Source organism: Macrosteles quadrilineatus, unplaced genomic scaffold (genome assembly GCF_028750875.1).
Source record: "Macrosteles quadrilineatus isolate MER2022 unplaced genomic scaffold, UCM_ALF_1.0 Scaffold_2__2_contigs__length_208266976, whole genome shotgun sequence".
NCBI lineage: Eukaryota > Metazoa > Arthropoda > Insecta > Hemiptera > Cicadellidae > Macrosteles > Macrosteles quadrilineatus.
Window position 1 is genome coordinate 2,359,103 of NW_026542595.1, and position 23,646 is coordinate 2,382,748.

The following is a 23,646-nucleotide window of genomic DNA, read 5'->3' on the forward strand; positions in this document are numbered from 1 at the left end:
TAATTGAAAATCAATTCAGACAAATGGAAATTCGCTTAGTTGACAGGTTTGCTGCGGCGGGGGTATTTTATTATTTACTTATTGTTATTGGGTGCATTGTGAGCCTAGAAAATATGGATTCTATTATTATTATGGTTGTAATAATAATTAGCTGCCTCCAAACAAAACAGCTCTACAGTACTGACAGTTTTGCCACTTCGAACGCCGCAGCCTGGAGTTAAAGATGGCCGTGCTATAATACTCTGCAGTAAAGGATTCTAGGTTTTTGAACAGTTGTATTTATCCCACTGTATTTTGTAAATTGCTAGTATATACTGTAGATAGTTTTTTATCATGATTCTTTTGTTTACATTTTTGTAAAATCACCACGTGGCTACTTGGCAACCCATAAATAAGGCCAATATTAAAAATATTAAGATTTCATGTAAAGTTTTGTGAAAAACAGATTTTTCCTGAACAGAGCCTAGCATAAATATTGTTTTAGCCTAAAACTAAGAATATATCTAACAATTTAGAGGGAATCGTCTTAACAATAAACGTTACTCGTATTATATTGTAGAATTTTTTATATAAAATTTTTTATCTACATCACATTATAAAAGTCAAATATATCTCACAGATGACTTTAATGTTCTAGGGTGAAGATATTTATTAGAAAAAATGGAGATGGAAAATGAAATTCAACAATGGAAAGTAATCCAGGCTTTCAATGTTGATGCATCTGAAGTTCAGTTTTGGAAAGCCTTCGATATTTATTCAGAAAGGCCGCACATAATCAACAGACGATTATTAGGAGCTGAAATATTAGCCATTATCCATTTAGATAACAATCAAAAGCTCACATCTATAAAACAATTTCTTTTGCACCACAAAAAGGAACCAAATATCAAAATGTTGTTACAAAACGAGTACAAGCCATTAGATGATATAAAGGGTGAAGAAAGTAGGCCTAACTCCGCAATTTCCATAATTAGAAAGCTTCTTTCAAAAAATTCTTTTGTTAAGCACCAGTTTGAAATCATAGTTAAAGGTGAGTGAATTTTTAACTGATATTTTTTATAATTTTTTCAAACGAACAAGTTACCTGGTATTGAATGTATTACTAGACTGAATTGTTTCTTTATGTATTCGCTAATTTTATAACTAGGGTACACACCTGTTTTTGGAAATAAAGGAAAAATAATTCTGTCCAACCTTGATAAATCAATATCAGAGCCACAGAGAAAATTTTAATTTTTTATAGAAAACCCACAAAGAGCAGGTTGTAAATTTGTTTACTGATATACCAGACACTTTGAGCACACTTTAAACTTGAGTTTAAACTCTACAACTGCATCAAAAGCATGTAAGAAATCCGGGTCACCAGAATTTTATCCCCCTGGGCAAAGCTGACGCAACTATGACATAGTAGGTTAACCTGAGCACTCTTAAGTTTGATTGCAGGCGGAATTTTACCCCCTCGGATTTGGGAGTCTAATGAAAATAGACAGAGCATGATAAATTAGACTAGCAATCAAACTGGAATTTTACCCCCTGTCCATATAACGTGTTTAGGCAAGGGGTAAAATTCCGACCTGTGCATTCTAGGTATTATAATTTGTGTTCTGATTAAATTCACAAGTCTGAAAATATAGTTTTAATTCCTTCTTTAATTTATTGAACTGATGTTGGGCAACTCAAAAGTTTGTGGCCGGAATTTTACCCACTGGTTGGTGACGTCAGTTTTGCTCAGGGGGAGAGAATTCTGCTACCCCAGCCTCGTATCCCTCTTGATTCTGACAAATCAGAACAAAACGACAGAACATCAAAATATCAAAGTGTGTTTTCATTAACATTGAGTGTGGTAAAAATATCAGTGGGTGCTTTCCCAGGGCCAACAATTTTGTTTCCATAAAATCTTAGCCTAGAACTTTTGTTCGCAGAAGTGAGGATCCAGGATGGAAGTAGTGTTTTGTTCTGTTTTTTAGCAATAAAAATGGCGCCCAGAATCGCCGGTCACTAGCAAATGATGTTTGTGGGCACCATAACAAAAATACAGAATTTTTGGTCTCACAAATACTGTTTCTCACATATTAACCCTTCCCGGATGGGTGACGGATATATCCGCCTAAGTCTTTGGCGATAAAGGACGGGTGGCGGATATATCCGCTTATGGTTTTTGATGTTCCGGACGGGAAGCGGATGTATCCAACTTCTCTTCAGACAGACTGGCAGGTGCTTCTAAAGAAACTAAAAATTCGATAAAACTAAACTCATTCCTAAAATTAAATGAGATGAATAACAAAGTCAAGATATTTTCATAATATTTACGTGTGACAATTTATACTTTGGACACAAGGTAAGCTTTTGGCATTTGCATATGCTGCTAAAATATGAATACAGTAGGTCTATGAAACAGTTTGCCGTGGTTATATAATTTGACAAAAATTGATAATTTTTGTAAATTTGTTATTTAAGTGAAGCGAGAGATTCCAAACAAAAATAAATATCCAGTTTTTTATCCATTAAGAGGTTTGTAAAAAAATAATTTTACTTTTTTTAACTTGATCATGCTCTTGTATACAGAAATAAATTAATGAACCCCTTACCAATTATTGAAATATTTTGTTATTTGAATTCCAAATTAAAAAACTAGAATTTATCATAACAAATTTGTGTGCATGAGTAATAAATAAAACAGTTTAAAGCTAAAGATAAACTAGATCTTATCTAGAACAACAGTAGTGTCATTTTGAACGTCAGTCAGGAGGTCCACCAATCTCCGTTGTCTGTCCACAGTATTCTACCGTCCATGGTCCAAACGTTCCTGCTTCCGTACCGCGACACCACTCTTCTGTACAAATCTTGACGGCGATGTGTAAGGTCTTCTTTAATGACTACGCCAGTACCCTTGAGCTTTTTCTTTGAGTTGAACACCATCCGCCTAATTCGGTACGATGTTAAATGGACGATGATGGGACGAAGGCGCGATCTTCCCTCCTCATCTGTCGACCCTTGTTTGCCAACACAGTGTGATCATGAAATAGCGTCCACTTGAATGTCTATGCCGAGTTTGTCGTGGCAGATCCTGGTCACTATCGCGTCAGTTTCTTCACGCTCTTTCTCCTTGATGCTGAACAGACGGATATTATTTCGCCTCTGATATTGTTCGAGCTCATCCGCTAGAGTGTCGTCAAGATCTTTAATCTTTTTTTGCAGGCTTAGCTCATCATATTTGAGCTTAACAATGACTTCATTAAAGGTGTTTAAAGCCGCTTCCACAGCCATATTAAAAGCCTTCTCCACAGCCTCCTGTATTGCGGCGAGTAGCGCTGCCGTCAATTTTATCGCTGGTAGAAGGCATTGTTGTTTTCTTGACGAGTGGACTTGAAGTCGGAGACGCTGACAGAGCTGATAAGGAACGCTGTAGATTTCATCCTTCGCCACTAGATAACAGCACCGGCTTGCCCTTGGATCCTGAGCGTAGCTTTTGAGGCTATCGGAACATGAATGTCTTTGAGGTTGTTATTTAAATAATCACCACAAATTACTTACATTCATCAAAGTTGACATTGAAAAATCACAATTTAAAATGTCACTTCTAACACTTCACGAAAAAATAGAGTTTTAGATAAATGGCTTCCAGTTGTAAATGAGAAAATGAGCAAAATCACAGAGCCGATATGTACACGTGTTTTACTCTATATAGGTCATCCCCTCCTCTGTTGCACCCGTCATCCTGACTGGTGTTGCTGCTGTCTCGGGTGACGATTATTGTAGTTGCGGAGACTGCTAGTTATGCTCACAGGTGTTGTCATCGTCGTGTGAGATGATTACCGAAGTCGCGGAGACTGCAAGCTACGCTCACGGGTGTTATTGCGGTCGCGGGTGATGATTACCGAAGCTGCAGAGACTGCAGGTTACCCTCATAGGTGTTGCCACGGTCATGAGAAATGATTACCGAAGTCGCGGAGACTGCTAGTTACCCTCACAACCGATGTCACGGGGATGCCGTTCCGACCATGGCCCAGTCCAGTCATGGTCGGATATAAGGGGTTCTACTGTATAGCATCTTAACAAATTTTTTTACCCCAGGAAAAGAATGAGCCTGAAGGTAAAAGCGCCAAGTTAATAGACATCACAGGTGCAAGTAAGATACAGTAATTTGGAATTAGGCCTACGTTTAATCTAAATTACACCATTGCCATATACTGTACCTGCAGGGGCGGATCCAGAGGGGTGGGGGGGGGGGGGGGGGGGGCACAGGGGTATAAGCCATACAAAGCGGTAATTAATGATGTCACAAATATAAAAGTAATGTACTCAAAATCTTCAAATTTCAAATCATTAACTTATACAAAAGATGAAAAAAATATTTAATTTATAGAGGTTGCCAGAGTCATAAATTATTGAAAGGCACGGTGCGGTGGATCGAGTGTGAGTAAGTAGTTGCAGCATATCCGTATATCGCTCAAATCGCTAGTGCTCTAATGACTGACGCGTCTGGGCTCCGCAGTCAACGTCATCGTCAGTGTCAGTTTAGGCGTATTGATGCGAGCGTTGAGTGTACTAAGGCTTGTGAACTGATGTAAACACGATGAGTTCTAACCCCAAATGTCTGTTTCATACTTGTAAATTTAAGTAAATTATGTATTATGCAAATTGTTAAAACTTACAATTACTAATAAATTTTGATACAGTTACTCATACGTTTTTATTGTTTCTTTTCCATCCATTTAGTGCACTTACTGTGTCAGATCAGCTAGTTTTTAATACTTACTGAATAGTTACTGAAAAAGTTAATTCTTATAATTTTAAAAGCCACTTTTTTATTATAATTATTATTGTTATTTTTAAAATTGTAGGCATTAAGGTACTGTATATAAAATTATGGAGAACTAAATTAAAGATTCTAATCATAAAATTTTTACAGTTGACCAGGTTTTTTAATTTATAAAATAAATTAAAGGTATTAAGTAAAATATAGTAAAATAAAAAAAAAAGTGTATAGCCTAAGTAGTTAAAAATCGGAGAAACCACCATCGGTATATGCATTTTTTGTTGTTAAATAGGTACTTTAATATAGTGCCTAAAATGGTAGTTTCATTGACTAAATTACAAAAACTCCCCCCCCCCCAATGAAATCCTGGATCCGCACCTGTACTGTGCAAACACATATAATTTTGTTAATGTATTGTTGGCATTTTTGTGTGCTTGACATACATTTTTGTTGTTGACTTAGTTTACACATCTACAAGATTAGATTTACTTTTATCCTTGATTATTATTGCTGCATAATAAATGTATGCCTAGGCCTACTGTTTTTGGCCAATAAGTTGTTTTATCTTCCTACAGTTGCCCTTCAGTATTTAAACACAGAGATGTAGGTAAATATACTTTTAATGAAAATATATTAACCATTTGTTGCAGATATCAACAGGAAACAAATAAGTTTTATAAATTTATGTACTGACAAAAATAGCATTGGTCCAAATTTTTCATATGCTTTTTCATTTGAACAAACGATGTTTAAATGTTGGGTGGAACAAGGAGTTGAATCAATTGATGCCAGTTGCCAATGGATTGTTGGCAAGTTATCGCCTAAATTAGTTAAATGGATGAAAAATATTTCAGAAGAAAATGTAAAAGATGTCACAACCTCTCTACGCTTGGTTGTTGTATCAGAATACACATCTTTGTATACCAGGTTAAAAGAAAAATATGGAAAACAACTTGTTAAGGTAAAGATTATTTAGGTTACCTACCTTAATTTTAAATATTAAAAAAATCTAGGGCCTACATAAATTTAAGGAAAATCAATTTATTTGTTTTAATAGGACATTAACATCAGTGGCGAAGCGTATGCACACCTAAAGATATGTTGATGACTAAGCAAATAATATATATGTAATCATTGTTTTACAGTGTTATTAAAACTAATAAACTATTATATTTTAACTTATTTGGGTTTTTGTTACATTATTATGTATAACTTGCATAATATTGCATGAGAATAGTGTTTTACAGATTTGGCCTGAGAACACAGATCCATTCAAGTTTGTCTATGAAGACATTGGTATTGCTACGTACCTTCTTTTGTTGTGGGCTGGAAAAACCAAACAAAGGTAATCTCAAACAATTAATTTTAATTCATTTAATATATTTCGAAATAGATAAAATAAGTTTAAAGTGAGTTTCCTTTTTTTAACAACTACTATGAGGTACGGTAACCATAGTACCTGGCTGGTTATAAAATCTATCTATCTATACTTATTTAATACGCAAGCATTTTTTTTGTGACAATTACTCCTCCGAAACTACTTAACTGATTAACATGTTTTTGGTGTCATTGGAAAGAGCGTAACGTGAAGTTGTGCAGGAAACTTTCTTTTTAGGGAAATAATTAGAGAGTGAGGCCCTGGCGCCCTTTAAAGTTTCATATTTCTCCATAAGGATAACATAGGGGATAATTTTTATTTACAGAAACATATGTTTGTTACTTAAAGTCTACTACATAATAATTGCTGTGTATTATGGCTGTTAATGTATACTACATTTCAATCAAGTTTTGTATACCTTAAAGTTTACTCATAAATGGATCTTACTACTTTATCTTAATGCTGAGAATAGTAAAATTTAGTTGAGAATAAGTTACCATGATTTGGAAAACTTTACTGCAATAATTTATGTATTTAAAATCAATAATCTTTGACATTATTAATTCATTTGAAACAAAACAGCTAATCAAATATCAAACAAATCATCTACTTCATGTGAATGATGTTGTTACACAAAAATAGGCTACACAACCAATAACTTGATTCTTTTTTACTTGTGGGTGTATTTTGAGTTTGCAGTTATGAAAGCACCAAGCCAAGTAACTTAAGCACTTTAATTAAAGAGCAGCACTGTTCTTACCCAGACCAATTTCAGTCATGAGCAACTATATTATATGTTGTTTTAAGTAAGGCTACATCTTTTAATAGGTTACACATAATCATTATGGACAATTTTGACGAGGGTAATCTTCCTGAAGGCAACTTTAACACAAAAATAGTAGTATTGATGGAAGTGCTTTTGTGGTTAAAATGTTGGTTTTTAGTGTTTATTTTTAAAAGGGTTTTCTTCTAGCAGTATTTTTATGACCCTCAAAATATGCTATATAGGCCTATTGGTTTGATATGATAAAAAGTTTTGTTAAATATGTTTTTAAAAATCTTTAAAAAATAACTACCCTATAACATACTTGAACACTTATTAATTTACTAAATAAAATACACATACAGCTAGAAAATGGCTGGACTGATTCTCTTCTAAGGATTTATTATTACTGTATTTAATTTTTGACGTTGAGTCAATATATAACACGATGAATGTTTTCTAAATTCATATGTAATTTTGCGGGGCATTGAGCCGCACAGGTTCAATAGTACTTACTTAATACGCAAGCAGGATTTTTGTGACAATTACTCCTCCGAAACTACTGAATCGATTGACATGTTTTTGGTCTCATTGGAAAGAGTGTAACGTGAAGTTGTGCAGGAAACTTTCTTTTTAGGTAAATAATTAGAGAATGAGGCCCTGGGGCCCTTAAGTTTTGTATTTCTCCATAAGGATAACATGGGTGGATAATTTTTATTTACAGAAACATATGTTTGTTACTTAAAAATATTCAAAGTCTACTACATAATAATTTCTGTGTATTATGACTGTTCATGTATGAGTGAAAATTTAAAAATGTACGTTTTCATGTCCCTGGCCTTTTACTTCGTAGATACTGGATTTGTAGTTTATTATTATTTGTTTTAATATTTTTTGGGACGGGGGCAACATGTTACACACATTTATTTGGTTTTAAATAGGTTCTAGGTATTTCTTTCGTATTTTTAAAGTCTCGAAATTCACGACCATGACGTGTCCCTAGGGTACATTTTCCAACTTTCACGCTATTTTTAGACTAATTATTCATGCCGAAATATATAAAGCCATATTTTTATGTCATCAATGGTTATTAAAATTACAAAAAAGGAGCATATTATAATTTTATTGTCATTACAAACTGACTACCATGACAAAATAAGTCTGTCCCTCAATTTGGCGTCACGACCATTTGGGGAAAATTTTCAACTTTGGAGCACGACAGTGGCAAGCCTGGCGTCGATGGAGTCAGTTGGTTTTAGAGACTAGTTCGGGGTGTATGTCAGGATTGTAGTGCCGGCCGTTTCGAGTTGAAAGGAGGAATTACAAGATTAATAAAGGAAAGATTGTGTTTTTTGTAATTTTGGCGTGTTCATGACCGTACGTAGTCATTCGATGAAGTAGACATGGTGTTAATTTTTGATTATAAGATATTTCAATTGCTAGATTAACCTAGAAGTCCACTTTGTATCCTCGAACATGAGGTGCAGGGCTACAGCCAGAACAGAGCCAAATAACACGTAATTTCACGACCAAAGTTTCACGACCATCGCGGGTTTTTTCACGACCAATCCAGCCTTATGGATTATAGTGTGTTTGGTCGTGACAATAACTTTAATATAATTGTAAATTGAACAGTTTAGTTCAATTGAAACACATATTTTTATTATAACTAACAGGATAATTGAAGGATTGTTTAGAAAGATTTAGATTATTCCAGACAATTCACGACCGTACCGCTTGTCCCTGACCATCACGTTTATGGTTTCTATCATAAAAATTTAAAAAATTAAAATATCGTCATATTTCAATGTTTTATACACAAAAGAAGCACACCTCTATACAAACATATTAATTTTTCGGGTCTCAGGTAAGTTTTTTCGGAGTTATACAAACTTAAAAAGATTTTATTGGCATTTTTTTTTGAGTTTTTGAATGTTTTTATTTTTTTCTAGAAAGACCAAATACACCAAAAGCTCAGTGACCTTTTTATTGTATAATGGTCATAAAAGTAAATAAGTTTATAGCAAAACATAGTTATAAAAATAAAATTAACTATTTTTAATATTCATTTAAACGTCCGTTATGGTCGTGACAGGATTTTGTGTTTTTCCACTAAAGATGCTCTTTTAAAAAGAAACTACCAAAGATATTGCGTTACCATGGACATTTTATGAAACTTCAAATGTTAATGAAATAAAAATAATAATAAAAGTTTTGAAAAAAGGGGTAAAGAATTTGCAAAGTGCTTTTCCTGAAAACGTACGTTTTTAAATTATCACTCGTATACTACATTTCAATCATGGATTGTGTACCTTAAAGATTACTCATAATGGATCTTACTACTTTATTTTAATGCTGGGAATAGTAAAATTTGGTTGAGAATAAGTTACCATGATTAAGAAAACTTTACGGTACTATAATAATTTATGTATTTTAAATCACAAATCTTTGACACTATTAATTAATTTGAAACCAAACAGCTGATCGACAAATCAAACAAATCATCTACTTCATTTGGATAATGTTGTTACCCTACACAAACATAGTTTTTTTTTTACCAATACTGTAACTTGATTCTTTTTTACTTGTTTGAGTTTGCAGTTATGAAAGCACCAAGCTAAGTAACTTTTATCTAATTTTATTTATAAACTAACAGTATTAATGAATTACTACATGAACTTGACAAGTTAGGTGATTAATTGTCAGTATGCCAAGGGGGAGAAGAGTGGGTCCTCGAAAACAGGAAGGCGGAGACACCCATCTAGAAAATCCAACTGAGTTTTTAAATATAGATGTCAGTGGATTGCCAAGACACAGATTAGACTAATAAAAGGGGGTAGTGGTTTTATTGATGAGGAATACATAAAAAGGGTATCATTAATGGCACAAGGCTTCATGTTATCAGAACGGTTAACAACTTAATAGAATGTAAAGTCCTAACTGGAACAAGTGAGTGGGGATATGTTTTGATTTCGAAGATAAACATTTTGGTTTTTAGTGTTTTTTTTTCAAGTGGTTTCTTTAAGCAGCATTTTATGACCCTCAAAATATGCTACATAGGCCTATTAGTTTGATACTGTATATTAAATGTTTTGTTAAATGTGTTTTTAAAAATCTTTAAAAATAACTACGCTATAACATACGTGAACTAGAACCCTTATTAATTTACAATACACGTTATACACATTATTATTATTTATAATACACATACAGCTAGAAAATAGCTGGACTGCTTCCCTTCTAAGGCTTTATTATTAGCCTACCGTATTTAATTGTCGACGTCGAGTCAAATATAACACGATGAATTTGTTTTTTAATTCATATGTTATTTTGCGGGGCATTGAGCCGCACAGGTTAACTAGTTAATATAAACTAGTGTAACTGTTGCTCGAATTCAAGCAATTGCAAAGTATTATAGGCGTTATTTCAAAAGATGATCTTGATTTTTATTGTTTTCTACAAATGTTTCCCACTCATAGTCGAATTAGGTTGTCCATAATAACGATTATAAATTTTAAAAATACCCTCGCCGCAGCAAACCTGCAGACTTAGTGAATTTAAACTTGTCTGATTAAATTTTTCAAATGAAGAATGCTTTTTAAACATCTTTAAATAGTATTTCACTCCCATAAGAAATATATGGAGAGCAAATTTCGTTTACGTATAAGCCGAGTGGAATTATATATAAATATATGCCAATGCTTGATGGCAAATCTGTGCATGCATAACTTTAATCTACAAACGTATTACTGGAATTACAGACAAAACCTGAGCAGTCTATTAAAGAGAGCCAAAAGAGATTTTTACAGGGAAAGACTCAACCGGTACAGTCACAATCCCAAATTATTTTGGGAACTGATCAATGATCATGTAATAAAAACTCATATCCAATTGAAAAGTAAATTCATAACACGTCTGATCATACGCAAGAAACATGCCACAAAACATGTGATTGCAAATGATTTTAACAACTTCTTTGCTTCTGTTGGAGAAAATTTATCAAATCAGATAGATGCGGGCGGGACCCCGGTGGTTTTTGACTCTGACTACAGACTGGATTCTACTTTTACATTGAAAACTGTTTCTCTATAATTCTTTACCAAAAAATATAAAGTCACTGCCAGAAACTAAATTCAAAAATAAAATAAAAAATGTACTCATTAATGAGCGACCCTATACAATTGAAGACTTTTTTGAGATATGCTGGGAAATGTACAACTAAATCCTTCGATCAATCTATTTAAATTTCAGTTTCACTCATGTTATTCAATGCAAAAAAATTTTGAGGTCTAGTGTTAATCTTGTTAAGATTTTGATTATGTATTAAACAATTTGTTTATTCTCTTATTATATAACTATGTATGTATATTTGTATATGCATTTCACTTGACATTGTATATTTCATGTTAGATCTAAGTTGTGACGATTGTCAATACACTGTTTTTTTGTGTTTCGATGACAATAAATATTCTTGATTCTTGATTCTTGATTCTGCACAAGACGTACTACGACATATCTCTGGGCTGCGTGGTGGCTCAGCTCCCGGTCTGGACGAGGCCTCCGCTGATTTACTCAAACAAAACGCACTCATAATTTACATTCCTCTGCTACACATAATCAATTTATCTCTACTGACTGGTATATTCCCGGCTCAATTTAAAACAATAAGAGACAAACGAACTCGGTAAAGAAGTTTGACATCTCACAGAATGATGAGGGAGGACTCAAATTAAAGGTCTTGGTCCCAGGGGGTCGGGAAAAATAGCAGATTATTTCCAAATCTACCAGAAAATGAGATGTGACTTATGTAGATACAAATAATTTATATAACTCATTTTGTGACAATAGATTTGTTGATCTCGGATGTGGAAACGGACTGTTGGTTCACATACTCAACAGTGAAGGCCATCTTGGAATTGGATATGATTTGCGCCCTCGAAAGATTTGGACTCTCTACCCTCCCTCCACAAAACTTGAGGTTAGTGTTTGCTAGAGCCGAGCCTCTGTAGCTTCGTTTTAGCGGATGTCCCATATAGGGAATTAGCTATTTCCATAGTACTCATGGTAAGACCTGGACCTGGGACCAATTTACTTTTTCGTTTTGAGGTCCCTAGAGGCCAAAAACACACCATCCGTTCAAATTTATATATATATATATATATATATATATGAATAATAATATGTATAATCATATAATAATACATAAATGCAGTAAAATAAAATAATATTTAAATATATATGTGTGTGTGTATGTCCGTTAGCACGACAACTTGAGCAAAAATTATTAGATTTTGATGAAATTTGGTACAAACGTGTAAACCTACATTTATTCGAACGAGTTCGCAAACCAGCATGATCAAACTATAGGAACGGGGTTTTATGGGGTAAAAATAAGGTTTTCCCATTTTTGACCCTAAAAACATAAAATTTCTTTTAAAACAATTTTGTAGAGCTTAAAAAACAAATAATTTAGTATGTTGAAGTGTTATTATGTGCCTAATGGTTACAGAGAAAATTCCAAATAATTGTAATTTTAAAATTCCGATGTTATTCTTATGGGGAATAAATAAACTAGAGATGGGTCGATTCCTCTTTTTTTTCAATTCCGATTCCAATACTGATTCTTGCAAATTGATTTCCGATTCCATCGATTCCTAACAAGGAAAAAAGTCCTAATGAGTAAAATACCGTAGAAGTAGCCTAATTGAACAACAATTTTTTTTCAGATTTTCCCAACTCACCATTTAAAAAGTACATTATTTATTTATGACTTTTTTAAACTCTATAATTTAATTCTGATAACTGAGATTTTGCATTTTGTTATTAAAAAAATATACAGGCTACAATTCAACAGTCCAATCAAGCCTACAAAAAATATAATCTATGTAGGTCTAATCAAAAATAAAAAGTTATATGATTGTGTTTACTTATTTATATCACCGTTTCCTTTTTCCCCTGCCAATAATAATGTATCATTCATGACCCAGGCCTTGGTATAGCAAGATTTTTAGTTAGTGGTTTTTCAATTTTCTGTTAAAATTCTGTATTCTGAAAAATAAAATAATGATCTGTCATTTACTGTAGAACAGATTTCTCTGCCGTAAATCAAGAAATAAAAAAATCCCAACCTCCATGGTCTAAAATGAAAATAATTTTTTTGTCTATTTAAACCAATTAAACTTCCTCATCCATAACATAATTTTATGTTAGGTAATAGGCACCTATTTAATTGTGCTACACCAACGCCAAAACCAAGTCGTCCAAAGTCCAAAAATGTGCGTGGTATGTTATTTTAGATGAGTGAAGGAAAAAGAAAAAATATCACAGATGTTGAAATATAGCTAAGTTAGGAGTAAGCTCAAGACGAAAGTACTGATGGTGTGACAAAAAAATGGTGACAGTATGCCTAACTTACTTTTTACCACAACAAAAATATATGCTTCGCCTATTTATTTAAAGTTATTTCAAGTAAAATTTTATTTAAAGCAAACGAAATAGGGTTTTACACGGTTGTTTTATTTTCCAAGTAAGCTGGTTAAACCATAGACTAAACAACACAAGTAGCCTTCTCATCCCATTGTAAATTATGAAGCTTGTTTTTCGGGTCTAGTTCATGGTTGTATTTTTTTTTTTTTTTTTTAATAAAGAGGTTGGCGGCCTCTTTTAACCTTGCATTTGCCCGTCCACATAGGCTAAGCGCCCGTGCGTGGATCGCTTACAGCAAAGCAAGGAGTGAGCCGGTACAGTACAAAGGTGAACTGTACTGATATCATGTTATCGACAGTGACCAGGATCCGAACCCACGACTCGCTGCCTTGGGCCCGAAGTCCGCGACGCTACCGACTGAGCCACCGACTCACTACACTTGTTACACTTGTTAATTTTAAATTTATTGATCGATACAGTAGTATATTCTGTTAATACAATTTTAAATAACATATTAAATACTAAACATGAATTCAATCCACAGTCGTGCGTCGATTGGGAATCGTATTGTCTAAATCGTTGTGCCGCCTGCGTCTGCCTAGTTTGTTTTAGTTTCACTTGTCAGTGTCTGTCTACACACACATAGTACTTTGGAACTAGGGCATTGCAATTTCCAATAGCCAATGAGCTGATTGATTCTTCTTGTGGTACCAACATAACAACGCTTTACAGTGTCTCGATTTTCTAGCAGAGTTGCCGTGCCAATTTGGATGTTTTCAGTCTACGACTATTTCGTTTCGTAAAAAGCAAGAGCGGTTCCCTGATTCCGTTTACTTATCACACTTATCACGCCTACTAAAAGGTTGTGTTGTTGACGTTGGTTCAGTTTACAGAACTCTAATGTCACATATTTTTTATTAGTTTTATCTTTGGCGATTTTATTATTGGCTTTCCTTTTAATCCTCCTGTGCGGTTTATCAATCATGTCAGATGTGTAACCGTTATTCAAGGCAATGTGTTTTATTGTGCTTAGTTAATTTCTATAATTTTCTTTACTCAGAGGTATGTGTGCTTGTAATATAAATTAGTTATCAGTAGGGATGGACGGGATTGAATTTTTAGTTTGGGACGGGACGGGATTTTTATTTTCTTCCCAATTTTTGGGACGGGATTTTTTTCTGTACATGAAAAGAAAGTCTTGAGTTTTGCAAGTTACCAAACAAGAAAAACACAGTCAATTTGTGGCACTGATCTACAAAAACCAAAAATGGGTAAACATTTTCAGGTATAGAAACTTGTGACTCGCGGTCACGGTGCGATATGAGTCGTGGCACGGCATGATTGTCGGTATGACTCGCGGGCACGGTATGATCGTCGGTATTACTTCGTGGTCACGGCATGATTGTCGGTATGACTCGCGATCACGGTATGATCGTCAGTATGACTTGCGGTCACGGTGCAATCGGTGGTATGACTCGCGGACACGGCATGATCATCGGCTTGACTTCGCGGTCACGGCGTGATCGTCGGTATGACTTCATGGTCACGGCGCGATCTTCGGTATAACTCCACGGTCATGGCATGATACTCGCGGTCACGGCGCGATCGTCGGTATGACTCAGACTCCGCAGTCATGGCGTGATCGTCGGTATGACTCCGCGGTCACGGCGTGATCATCGGTATGACTCGCGGTCTTGGTGCGATCGTCGAAATGATTTTGCCAACTGCATTCACAGAACTATCGTGAACATCTCTCGCGATAGCGGAGTCATCGTCACTCGCGAAGCGGCAAAATCTGCTTCAAAATCCCGTCCCGAAAATCGGGAATATTTTTTCATAATTCATCATAATGTATCATTCATGACCCAGGCCTTGGTATAGCAAGATTTTTAGTTAGTGGTTTTTCAATTTTCTGTTAAAATTCTGTATTCTGAAAAATAAAATAATGATCTGTCATTTACTGTAGAACAGATTTCTCTGCCGTAAATCAAGAAATAAAAAAATCCCAACCTCCATGGTCTAAAATGAAAATAATTTTTTTGTCTATTTAAACCAATTAAACTTCCTCATCCATAACATAATTTTATGTTAGGTAATAGGCACCTATTTAATTGTGCTACACCAACGCCAAAACCAAGTCGTCCAAAGTCCAAAAATGTGCGTGGTATGTTATTTTAGATGAGTGAAGGAAAAAGAAAAAATATCACAGATGTTGAAATATAGCTAAGTTAGGAGTAAGCTCAAGACGAAAGTACTGATGGTGTGACAAAAAAATGGTGACAGTATGCCTAACTTACTTTTTACCACAACAAAAATATATGCTTCGCCTATTTATTTAAAGTTATTTCAAGTAAAATTTTATTTAAAGCAAACGAAATAGGGTTTTACACGGTTGTTTTATTTTCCAAGTAAGCTGGTTAAACCATAGACTAAACAACACAAGTAGCCTTCTCATCCCATTGTAAATTATGAAGCTTGTTTTTCGGGTCTAGTTCATGGTTGTATTTTTTTTTTTTTTTTTTAATAAAGAGGTTGGCGGCCTCTTTTAACCTTGCATTTGCCCGTCCACATAGGCTAAGCGCCCGTGCGTGGATCGCTTACAGCAAAGCAAGGAGTGAGCCGGTACAGTACAAAGGTGAACTGTACTGATATCATGTTATCGACAGTGACCAGGATCCGAACCCACGACTCGCTGCCTTGGGCCCGAAGTCCGCGACGCTACCGACTGAGCCACCGACTCACTACACTTGTTACACTTGTTAATTTTAAATTTATTGATCGATACAGTAGTATATTCTGTTAATACAATTTTAAATAACATATTAAATACTAAACATGAATTCAATCCACAGTCGTGCGTCGATTGGGAATCGTATTGTCTAAATCGTTGTGCCGCCTGCGTCTGCCTAGTTTGTTTTAGTTTCACTTGTCAGTGTCTGTCTACACACACATAGTACTTTGGAACTAGGGCATTGCAATTTCCAATAGCCAATGAGCTGATTGATTCTTCTTGTGGTACCAACATAACAACGCTTTACAGTGTCTCGATTTTCTAGCAGAGTTGCCGTGCCAATTTGGATGTTTTCAGTCTACGACTATTTCGTTTCGTAAAAAGCAAGAGCGGTTCCCTGATTCCGTTTACTTATCACACTTATCACGCCTACTAAAAGGTTGTGTTGTTGACGTTGGTTCAGTTTACAGAACTCTAATGTCACATATTTTTTATTAGTTTTATCTTTGGCGATTTTATTATTGGCTTTCCTTTTAATCCTCCTGTGCGGTTTATCAATCATGTCAGATGTGTAACCGTTATTCAAGGCAATGTGTTTTATTGTGCTTAGTTAATTTCTATAATTTTCTTTACTCAGAGGTATGTGTGCTTGTAATATAAATTAGTTATCAGTAGGGATGGACGGGATTGAATTTTTAGTTTGGGACGGGACGGGATTTTTATTTTCTTCCCAATTTTTGGGACGGGATTTTTTTCTGTACATGAAAAGAAAGTCTTGAGTTTTGCAAGTTACCAAACAAGAAAAACACAGTCAATTTGTGGCACTGATCTACAAAAACCAAAAATGGGTAAACATTTTCAGGTATAGAAACTTGTGACTCGCGGTCACGGTGCGATATGAGTCGTGGCACGGCATGATTGTCGGTATGACTCGCGGGCACGGTATGATCGTCGGTATTACTTCGTGGTCACGGCATGATTGTCGGTATGACTCGCGATCACGGTATGATCGTCAGTATGACTTGCGGTCACGGTGCAATCGGTGGTATGACTCGCGGACACGGCATGATCATCGGCTTGACTTCGCGGTCACGGCGTGATCGTCGGTATGACTTCATGGTCACGGCGCGATCTTCGGTATAACTCCACGGTCATGGCATGATACTCGCGGTCACGGCGCGATCGTCGGTATGACTCAGACTCCGCAGTCATGGCGTGATCGTCGGTATGACTCCGCGGTCACGGCGTGATCATCGGTATGACTCGCGGTCTTGGTGCGATCGTCGAAATGATTTTGCCAACTGCATTCACAGAACTATCGTGAACATCTCTCGCGATAGCGGAGTCATCGTCACTCGCGAAGCGGCAAAATCTGCTTCAAAATCCCGTCCCGAAAATCGGGAATATTTTTTCCCCCGAAAATATCTCGAAATTTCGGGACCCGTCCATCTCTAGTTATCAGCTGTTTGACATTGTGAACATTTTTATTTAATTATCTTTGGATGATTTTAGCAAATTCCCCCATAGGGAAGTAGCTGCATATTTACTTTTGACTAATTTAAATTGTCATATGGTTTTGTTTTGTTGTTGTCATAATAGTTTTATATGAGTTGTTGAAAATAGAAGTGTGGTTTTAAAAAGTCTAGTTTTTTCTAATTTTATCTGTATAGTTTTCATCAATTGAAGAAGGTAGGTATGTAGTGTAACACAACATTTGGCGACCGTGACAGGACTTATTTTTCACCTATCCCTATGATGGAAAATCTAAAGAAAAATAGAACAGTATATAGGGCTTATTTTTCTAAAACATTGAACAAACTAAACAGTTTAGTTGAAAATGAAACCACAGACAAAATTGAAATTCAAACCACTCTAAAGCTTTTGGAGATAAAGGTTGATGAACTCCAGGTTTTGAATTCTCAGATCTTTGATTTGTTATTGAATAATGATAATGTTTCTGAAGATGAGCTGTTAGCCGAAACAATCAAAGCTGGAGAATATTTAGCTTTGTTTGAAGCTGTAAAATTAAGAGTCCAGAATTTACTACAACAAAGTAACGATGTAGTTAGTGCTCATTCTGGATCTTGCTGTAACAATGCTAGTAAGAAGAAATTTAAGCTCCCTAAAATAGAGATCAAAAAGTTTGATGGAGATTTGATCAATTGGCTACCTTTTTGGAGTCAGTTTAGCAAAATTCATAGTGACTCAGACATTGATTCAGAGGATAAGTTTCAATATTTATTGCAATCCATAGTTACCGGATCAAGAGCTTTTGATGTAGTTCAGAGTTTTCCTCCGACTGGTGCAAACTATCCAAAAGCAATTGAATGTTTGAAAGCCAGATTTGGTAAAGATGACCTATTGGTAGAGGTTTATGTCAGGGAACTCTTGAAAATTGTTTTACAAAATGCTCTAGGAGGCAAGAACACAATGAACTTACAAAGTTTATATGACAAACTTGAGTCTCATATGCGTGCATTAGATACCTTGGGAGTTACAATAGATCAATGTTCCTCCATGTTATACCCGTTAGTTGAAAGTTGTATGCCTGAAGATCTCTTAAGGGCGTGGCAAAGAAGCCCTTTGAAAGTAGGTACAGACCCTCAGGAAAGACTCAACAATTTAATGAAGTTTATGTTGTCTGAAGTTGAAGGGGAACAGAGAATCGGTCTAGCCATGGCAGGTTTTGAGATAAGTAGCTCTGGGAAGGAGAAATCTTTTAAAAGGTCATCTCAAACTCAACCAGGTAAGATAGACATACCAACAGCTTCATGCCTCATGTCCTCTGGTAAAACTCAAAACTCTTATACAAAGTGTGTCTTTTGTGATAAGAATCATAAGAGTAGGAACTGTTTTGCTGCTCAGAAATTGCCATTGTCTGATAAGGTGTCCACTTTAAAGGAAAAGAGGTGCTGTTTCCTTTGCTTGCAGCCTGGTCACCGTATTAAGGATTGTAGAACTCATTTGTCTTGTTCTAATTGTAAAAGGAAACATTATCCTATAATGTGTCCTAATATTCATTCCAAAGAAGTAGTGAATGAGTGTGTAAGCAAATGTGTTGATGAGGTATCTAAAGAAATGACAGTAGTGGAAGATACCGCTTTGGCCAATAAATCAAGTAGCAGAGTGAAAGTGTTTCTGCAAACAGTAAAGGCAAGATTAAGAACCCCAGGTAGTAATCAATTTGAGACTGTTCGCATTCTTTTTGATTCTGGTTCACAGCGTTCTTACATTTTAAAGGACTTGGCTGAAAAAATGAATTACGAAAGCTTAGGAGAAGAAACAATCATACACTCTCTTTTTGGTAATGTAAAATCTGGTGAAGTAATTCATAACAGACATCGTGTGTTTCTAACCAGTCAAGATTACAGTTACAACTGCAACTTTGAGGTATTGAGTCAAACTACCATATGTGGGGAAATTCCACCTGTTACCGAAGGTCCCTGGATACAGGAACTTTTAGAGAAAAATGTTTCTCTGACTGACATACATGAGACTAAGCTACCAATTGGTATTTTGATTGGAGCGGATATAGCGGGTAAGCTATTCACGGGAAATGTGATTCAACTGAAATCTGGACTAGTGGCTATGGAAACTCTTCTGGGATGGACACTGATGGGTAAGGCTATAATTAGTGGTAGTACAGGTTCAACTACACTCTCCACTGTTGTAACATCAATGTTTATTAATGATGCTGACATATCGGAACTGTGGAGATTAGACACTATAGGCATTACTGATACAAGTGAATCAGTTTCCAAAGAGCAAAAGGCTTTGGCAGTTAAAAATCATTTTATAAAAACTACCACTATAAATGAAGAAGGTCGATATGAAGTGAGTTTGCCCTGGGTTGATTGTCATCCTCCTTTGCCTAGTAACAGAGAGTTAGCCGAAAAGAGGTTATCAACAGTTGTAAAGAAATTGGATGGTAACAATTTAACTGAAGACTATGACTCAGTTTTTAAACAGTGGTTAAGTGATGGCATCATTGAAGCTGTACCTTCTGACGATTTGAACAACAACTTTCACTACCTGCCACATAGACCTGTAGTGAAGGAGAGTAGTATTACCACACGAATTCGTCCAGTGTTTGATGCATCAGCAAAGACCAAGTTTTCACCCTCATTGAACGACTGTATTGAAAATGGACCAAATTTAATCGAACTGATTCCTTCTGTTATGATGCGTTTTAGGGAAGGGAAGTTTGGAGTTATTGCTGATATAGCAAAAGCCTTCTTACAGATATCGTTAAATGTACAAGATAGAGATTTTCTTCGGTTTTTATGGTTTGACATCAATGAAAGAAGCCGAAGTATTGTTTACCGCCATAAAAGAGTTGTTTTTGGAGTGAAATGTAGTCCATTTCTTCTAGGGGCAGTAATTGATCTGCATCTTCAAAAATCTATGACTTCTCAGGAGTATGATGATAATGTGGTAAAGAAGCTGAGTAAAAGTTTTTACGTGGACAATGTTTCGACCAGTGTAGATACTTATGAGGAACTAAAACACTTTGTTGAAGAATCGAAACAAGTTATGGCTGCCGCTAAGTTTGATTTAAGAGGATGGCATGCCACGAGCGTCATTGAAGAAGGAGATAACAAGTTCGTCACTAATGTTTTGGGAGTTCAATGGAACTATTTTGAGGACGTTCTGTTTTTTAACCTGACGAACTGTATTAAAGATTTGGACGTGTCTCGAATCACGAAGAGAGACATTTTATCCATATCTCACAAGATCTTTGATCCAATTGGTATCCTTTGCCCTGTTACTTTGTTTCCTAAACTTCTTCTGCAAAGTATGTGGGACTTGAAAATTGACTGGGACACTGAAGTAAGTTCAGACATCAGTAAACGATTCATACTGTGGTATAATGAGTTAAGCGCTCTTGAAAAAGTGAAAATACCCCGATGGATAGGTAAAATGACTACGGATTCAAATGGTTGTAGTATTCATACATTTTGCGACGCAAGTAAAGATGCCTATGCTACAGTTATTTATTTGAGAGTTGAAATTGAAGATGAAGTAAGAGTCCAATTATTGTCTGCAAAATCAAGAGTTGCTCCTCTGAAGAAAACCACAATTCCAAGATTGGAATTATTAGCCGCCACGGTGGGAGCACGTCTCACAAGCTGGACTAAAAATCAAAGTTCCACAAAAGGTTCATGTTTGAGTAGTAATACTACTCGGTGGGAGGATGTTATATTTCCTAGTCTGTTGATATGATGCATATTTACTTTTGACTAATTTAAATTGTCATATGGTTTTGTTTTGTTGTTGTCATAATAGTTTTATATGAGTTGTTGAAAATAGAAGTGTGGTCTTAAAAAGTCTAGTTTTTTCTAATTTTATCTGTATAGTTTTCATCAATTGAAGAAGGTAGGTATGTAGTGTAACACAACAGTAGCTATTACCGTAGGTCTCATGCAGAGGTGCCCATCCCCCCCAAACCCAGAGGCGCAATCCCCCCCCCCCCAAGCCAAAGGAGTAGTCCCCCCCCCAATTTATGCTGCCGTCTATTTAAACCTTTCCTCCCCTCACCAATTTACAATTTTCCCTTTACCTCATAAAACAAGCATTTAGTAAACTTGAGGTACGAAAAACAAACTTGCTGATAATCAAAATTAAATGTTTAATATGAAACGTCATTTAACAATACATCAATATAAATCTAACTAATGGACGAATTAGAAGTTTTTCAATTTACAATTCAGAATCTGTATTGTCAGCCAATATGTGTGCTCAGTATTGCAATTGCAATAGACAACGTCTTCAAAACGTACAACAATATAGGGCTACTCGGTGAATTACTCTACTCCAACACAGTACTGTAACTGTACAATATATTAGGTGGCGTTAATTTTTACAGGGCTTAAGAATTCAAACAGCTTTAAGTGCATTAATAATACTTTGGCAAAAAGTATATTGTTTCAAAATTATAGGCAGAGTCACGAAATAAGACAGACTTGTTGCTCGCCACTCCCAGGCTGCCTTCTACAAAAATCGCCGGGCAAAATACCCACAGTATCTCTTAATAATTGCCACCAGTACAAAAGGTTTTTGTGACGAAGTAATCTTATAATTCATTTTGATAGCCCCAGGATTGTCTTTTATGACTAATAATGGTAGAAACGCATCTTGTCAGACAATCCGTTTGTACACAAAACACGAAACGATAACAGATAGGCCTATCAATTCACGCGTGTATATATTGCCGCGGGCAGGACTGGAAGTAAACTGAATCAGGTAATGACGGAAAGACGTGGTCTCTGGATTGGTGTTTGTGTTATCATAAGCTGAAATTGGACTAATTCTAGTGACGGAGGAGAGTGTTGAAAATATAATGGGATTCATAATTGATTTTTCCATTCAAAATTATTGACAATAATAACCAATGCTGGATGGTCTCGACATTCTACATTACTGCAGAAAAGGAAATTTATTAAATACTTTGAGGAGTTTGAAATATACATAAAACTATTGACAGCACATTATAATTATGAATCCCATTATATTTTCAATAATCTTCTCAGTCACTACAATAGTCCAATATCAGCTGTCGAAAACGCAGACCACAATCCAGAGACCACGTCGGTCCGTCATAACCTGAACCTGATTCAGTTTACTTTACTTACTTCCAGTCCTGCCGACGGCAATGGACGAATTGACAGGCCTATCTGTAATCGTTGCGTGTTTTGTATTAAATGTTTGTCGTATTCTGACGACACCTCCAGAAGTGGATCTTTTTTAAATCCTGACGATGGTGGAGTTAAAGAACCACCAAAACATATGTAGCAAGTAACATTCGACACTGGTATATTAAGGATTGTCTGGAAAGGTCCGTTTTTTACCATTCTTAGAAGCTATCTTTATTACGAACGGCATAGAAGCTATCTTTATTACGAACGGCAAAATGTTGTTGGTGGTGATAGTGAGCTACTTAGAAACACTTTTTCGGGCTGCTTATACAAAATTATACATTCATTATGACAGCTAGCAAAAAAATATCCCCCCCAAAATTTCCTTGCGCCACAGTACCCCCCCTCTGGGCACCCCTGGTCTCATGGTAAGACCTAGGCCCGGGACCGATTTACTTTCTCATTTTGATGTGCCCAGAGGCCAAAAACACCATTCGTTCAAATTTTTATATACGACGGTTCAAAAATAGACACCATTTTCCAAAATGGCAGGGAAATTTAAAAATGGCCATAACATACACAGTTTTTCCATTTCTTAAAAAAAATTTTTTACTTGACAAAATTTTTTTAAATAAAAAATCCAAGGCAGTTACAATTTAACATTTTGTTATATCTCTTATAACTTTTTGATAAAATAGCGGGTACACTTATATCAATCACCCTGTAGGCAGTCTGCAGCTATTGTAACCTTTTTATTGATTTGATTAAGTTTTGAGTCTGCGAGAGAAAAGTAGGCCTAAACCTCTAAGCTAATCAACAATCACACGACTATATAATGCCTAATGGGTACATTTCAGAGCACATATCTTCCATAATTTACAATGTCTAAAATTGTTAGGTGTTGACAGACGTGGTAATGCAACAATTAAGTTAAGATGATTTAATTACTTGCCT

At 35.5% G+C, this 23,646-nt stretch overlaps 1 protein-coding gene across 4 annotated transcripts in view; it reads left to right on the forward strand.

Moving 5' to 3' along the window:
- Positions 1–23,646, forward strand: part of LOC128985645 (probable tRNA (uracil-O(2)-)-methyltransferase) — a 51,811-nt gene that overhangs the window by 26,701 nt on the left and 1,464 nt on the right. For all 4 annotated transcript variants that reach the window (XM_054405384.1, XM_054405383.1, XM_054405382.1 and 1 more), the window contains exons 2-5: positions 638–1,030; positions 5,410–5,720; positions 6,007–6,104; positions 11,749–11,878. In XM_054405384.1, coding sequence (XP_054261359.1) covers positions 661–1,030; positions 5,410–5,720; positions 6,007–6,104; positions 11,749–11,878 — 909 coding nt within the window. In that variant the 5' untranslated portion in view covers positions 638–660. The remainder of the gene's footprint in view (positions 1–637; positions 1,031–5,409; positions 5,721–6,006; positions 6,105–11,748; positions 11,879–23,646) is intronic.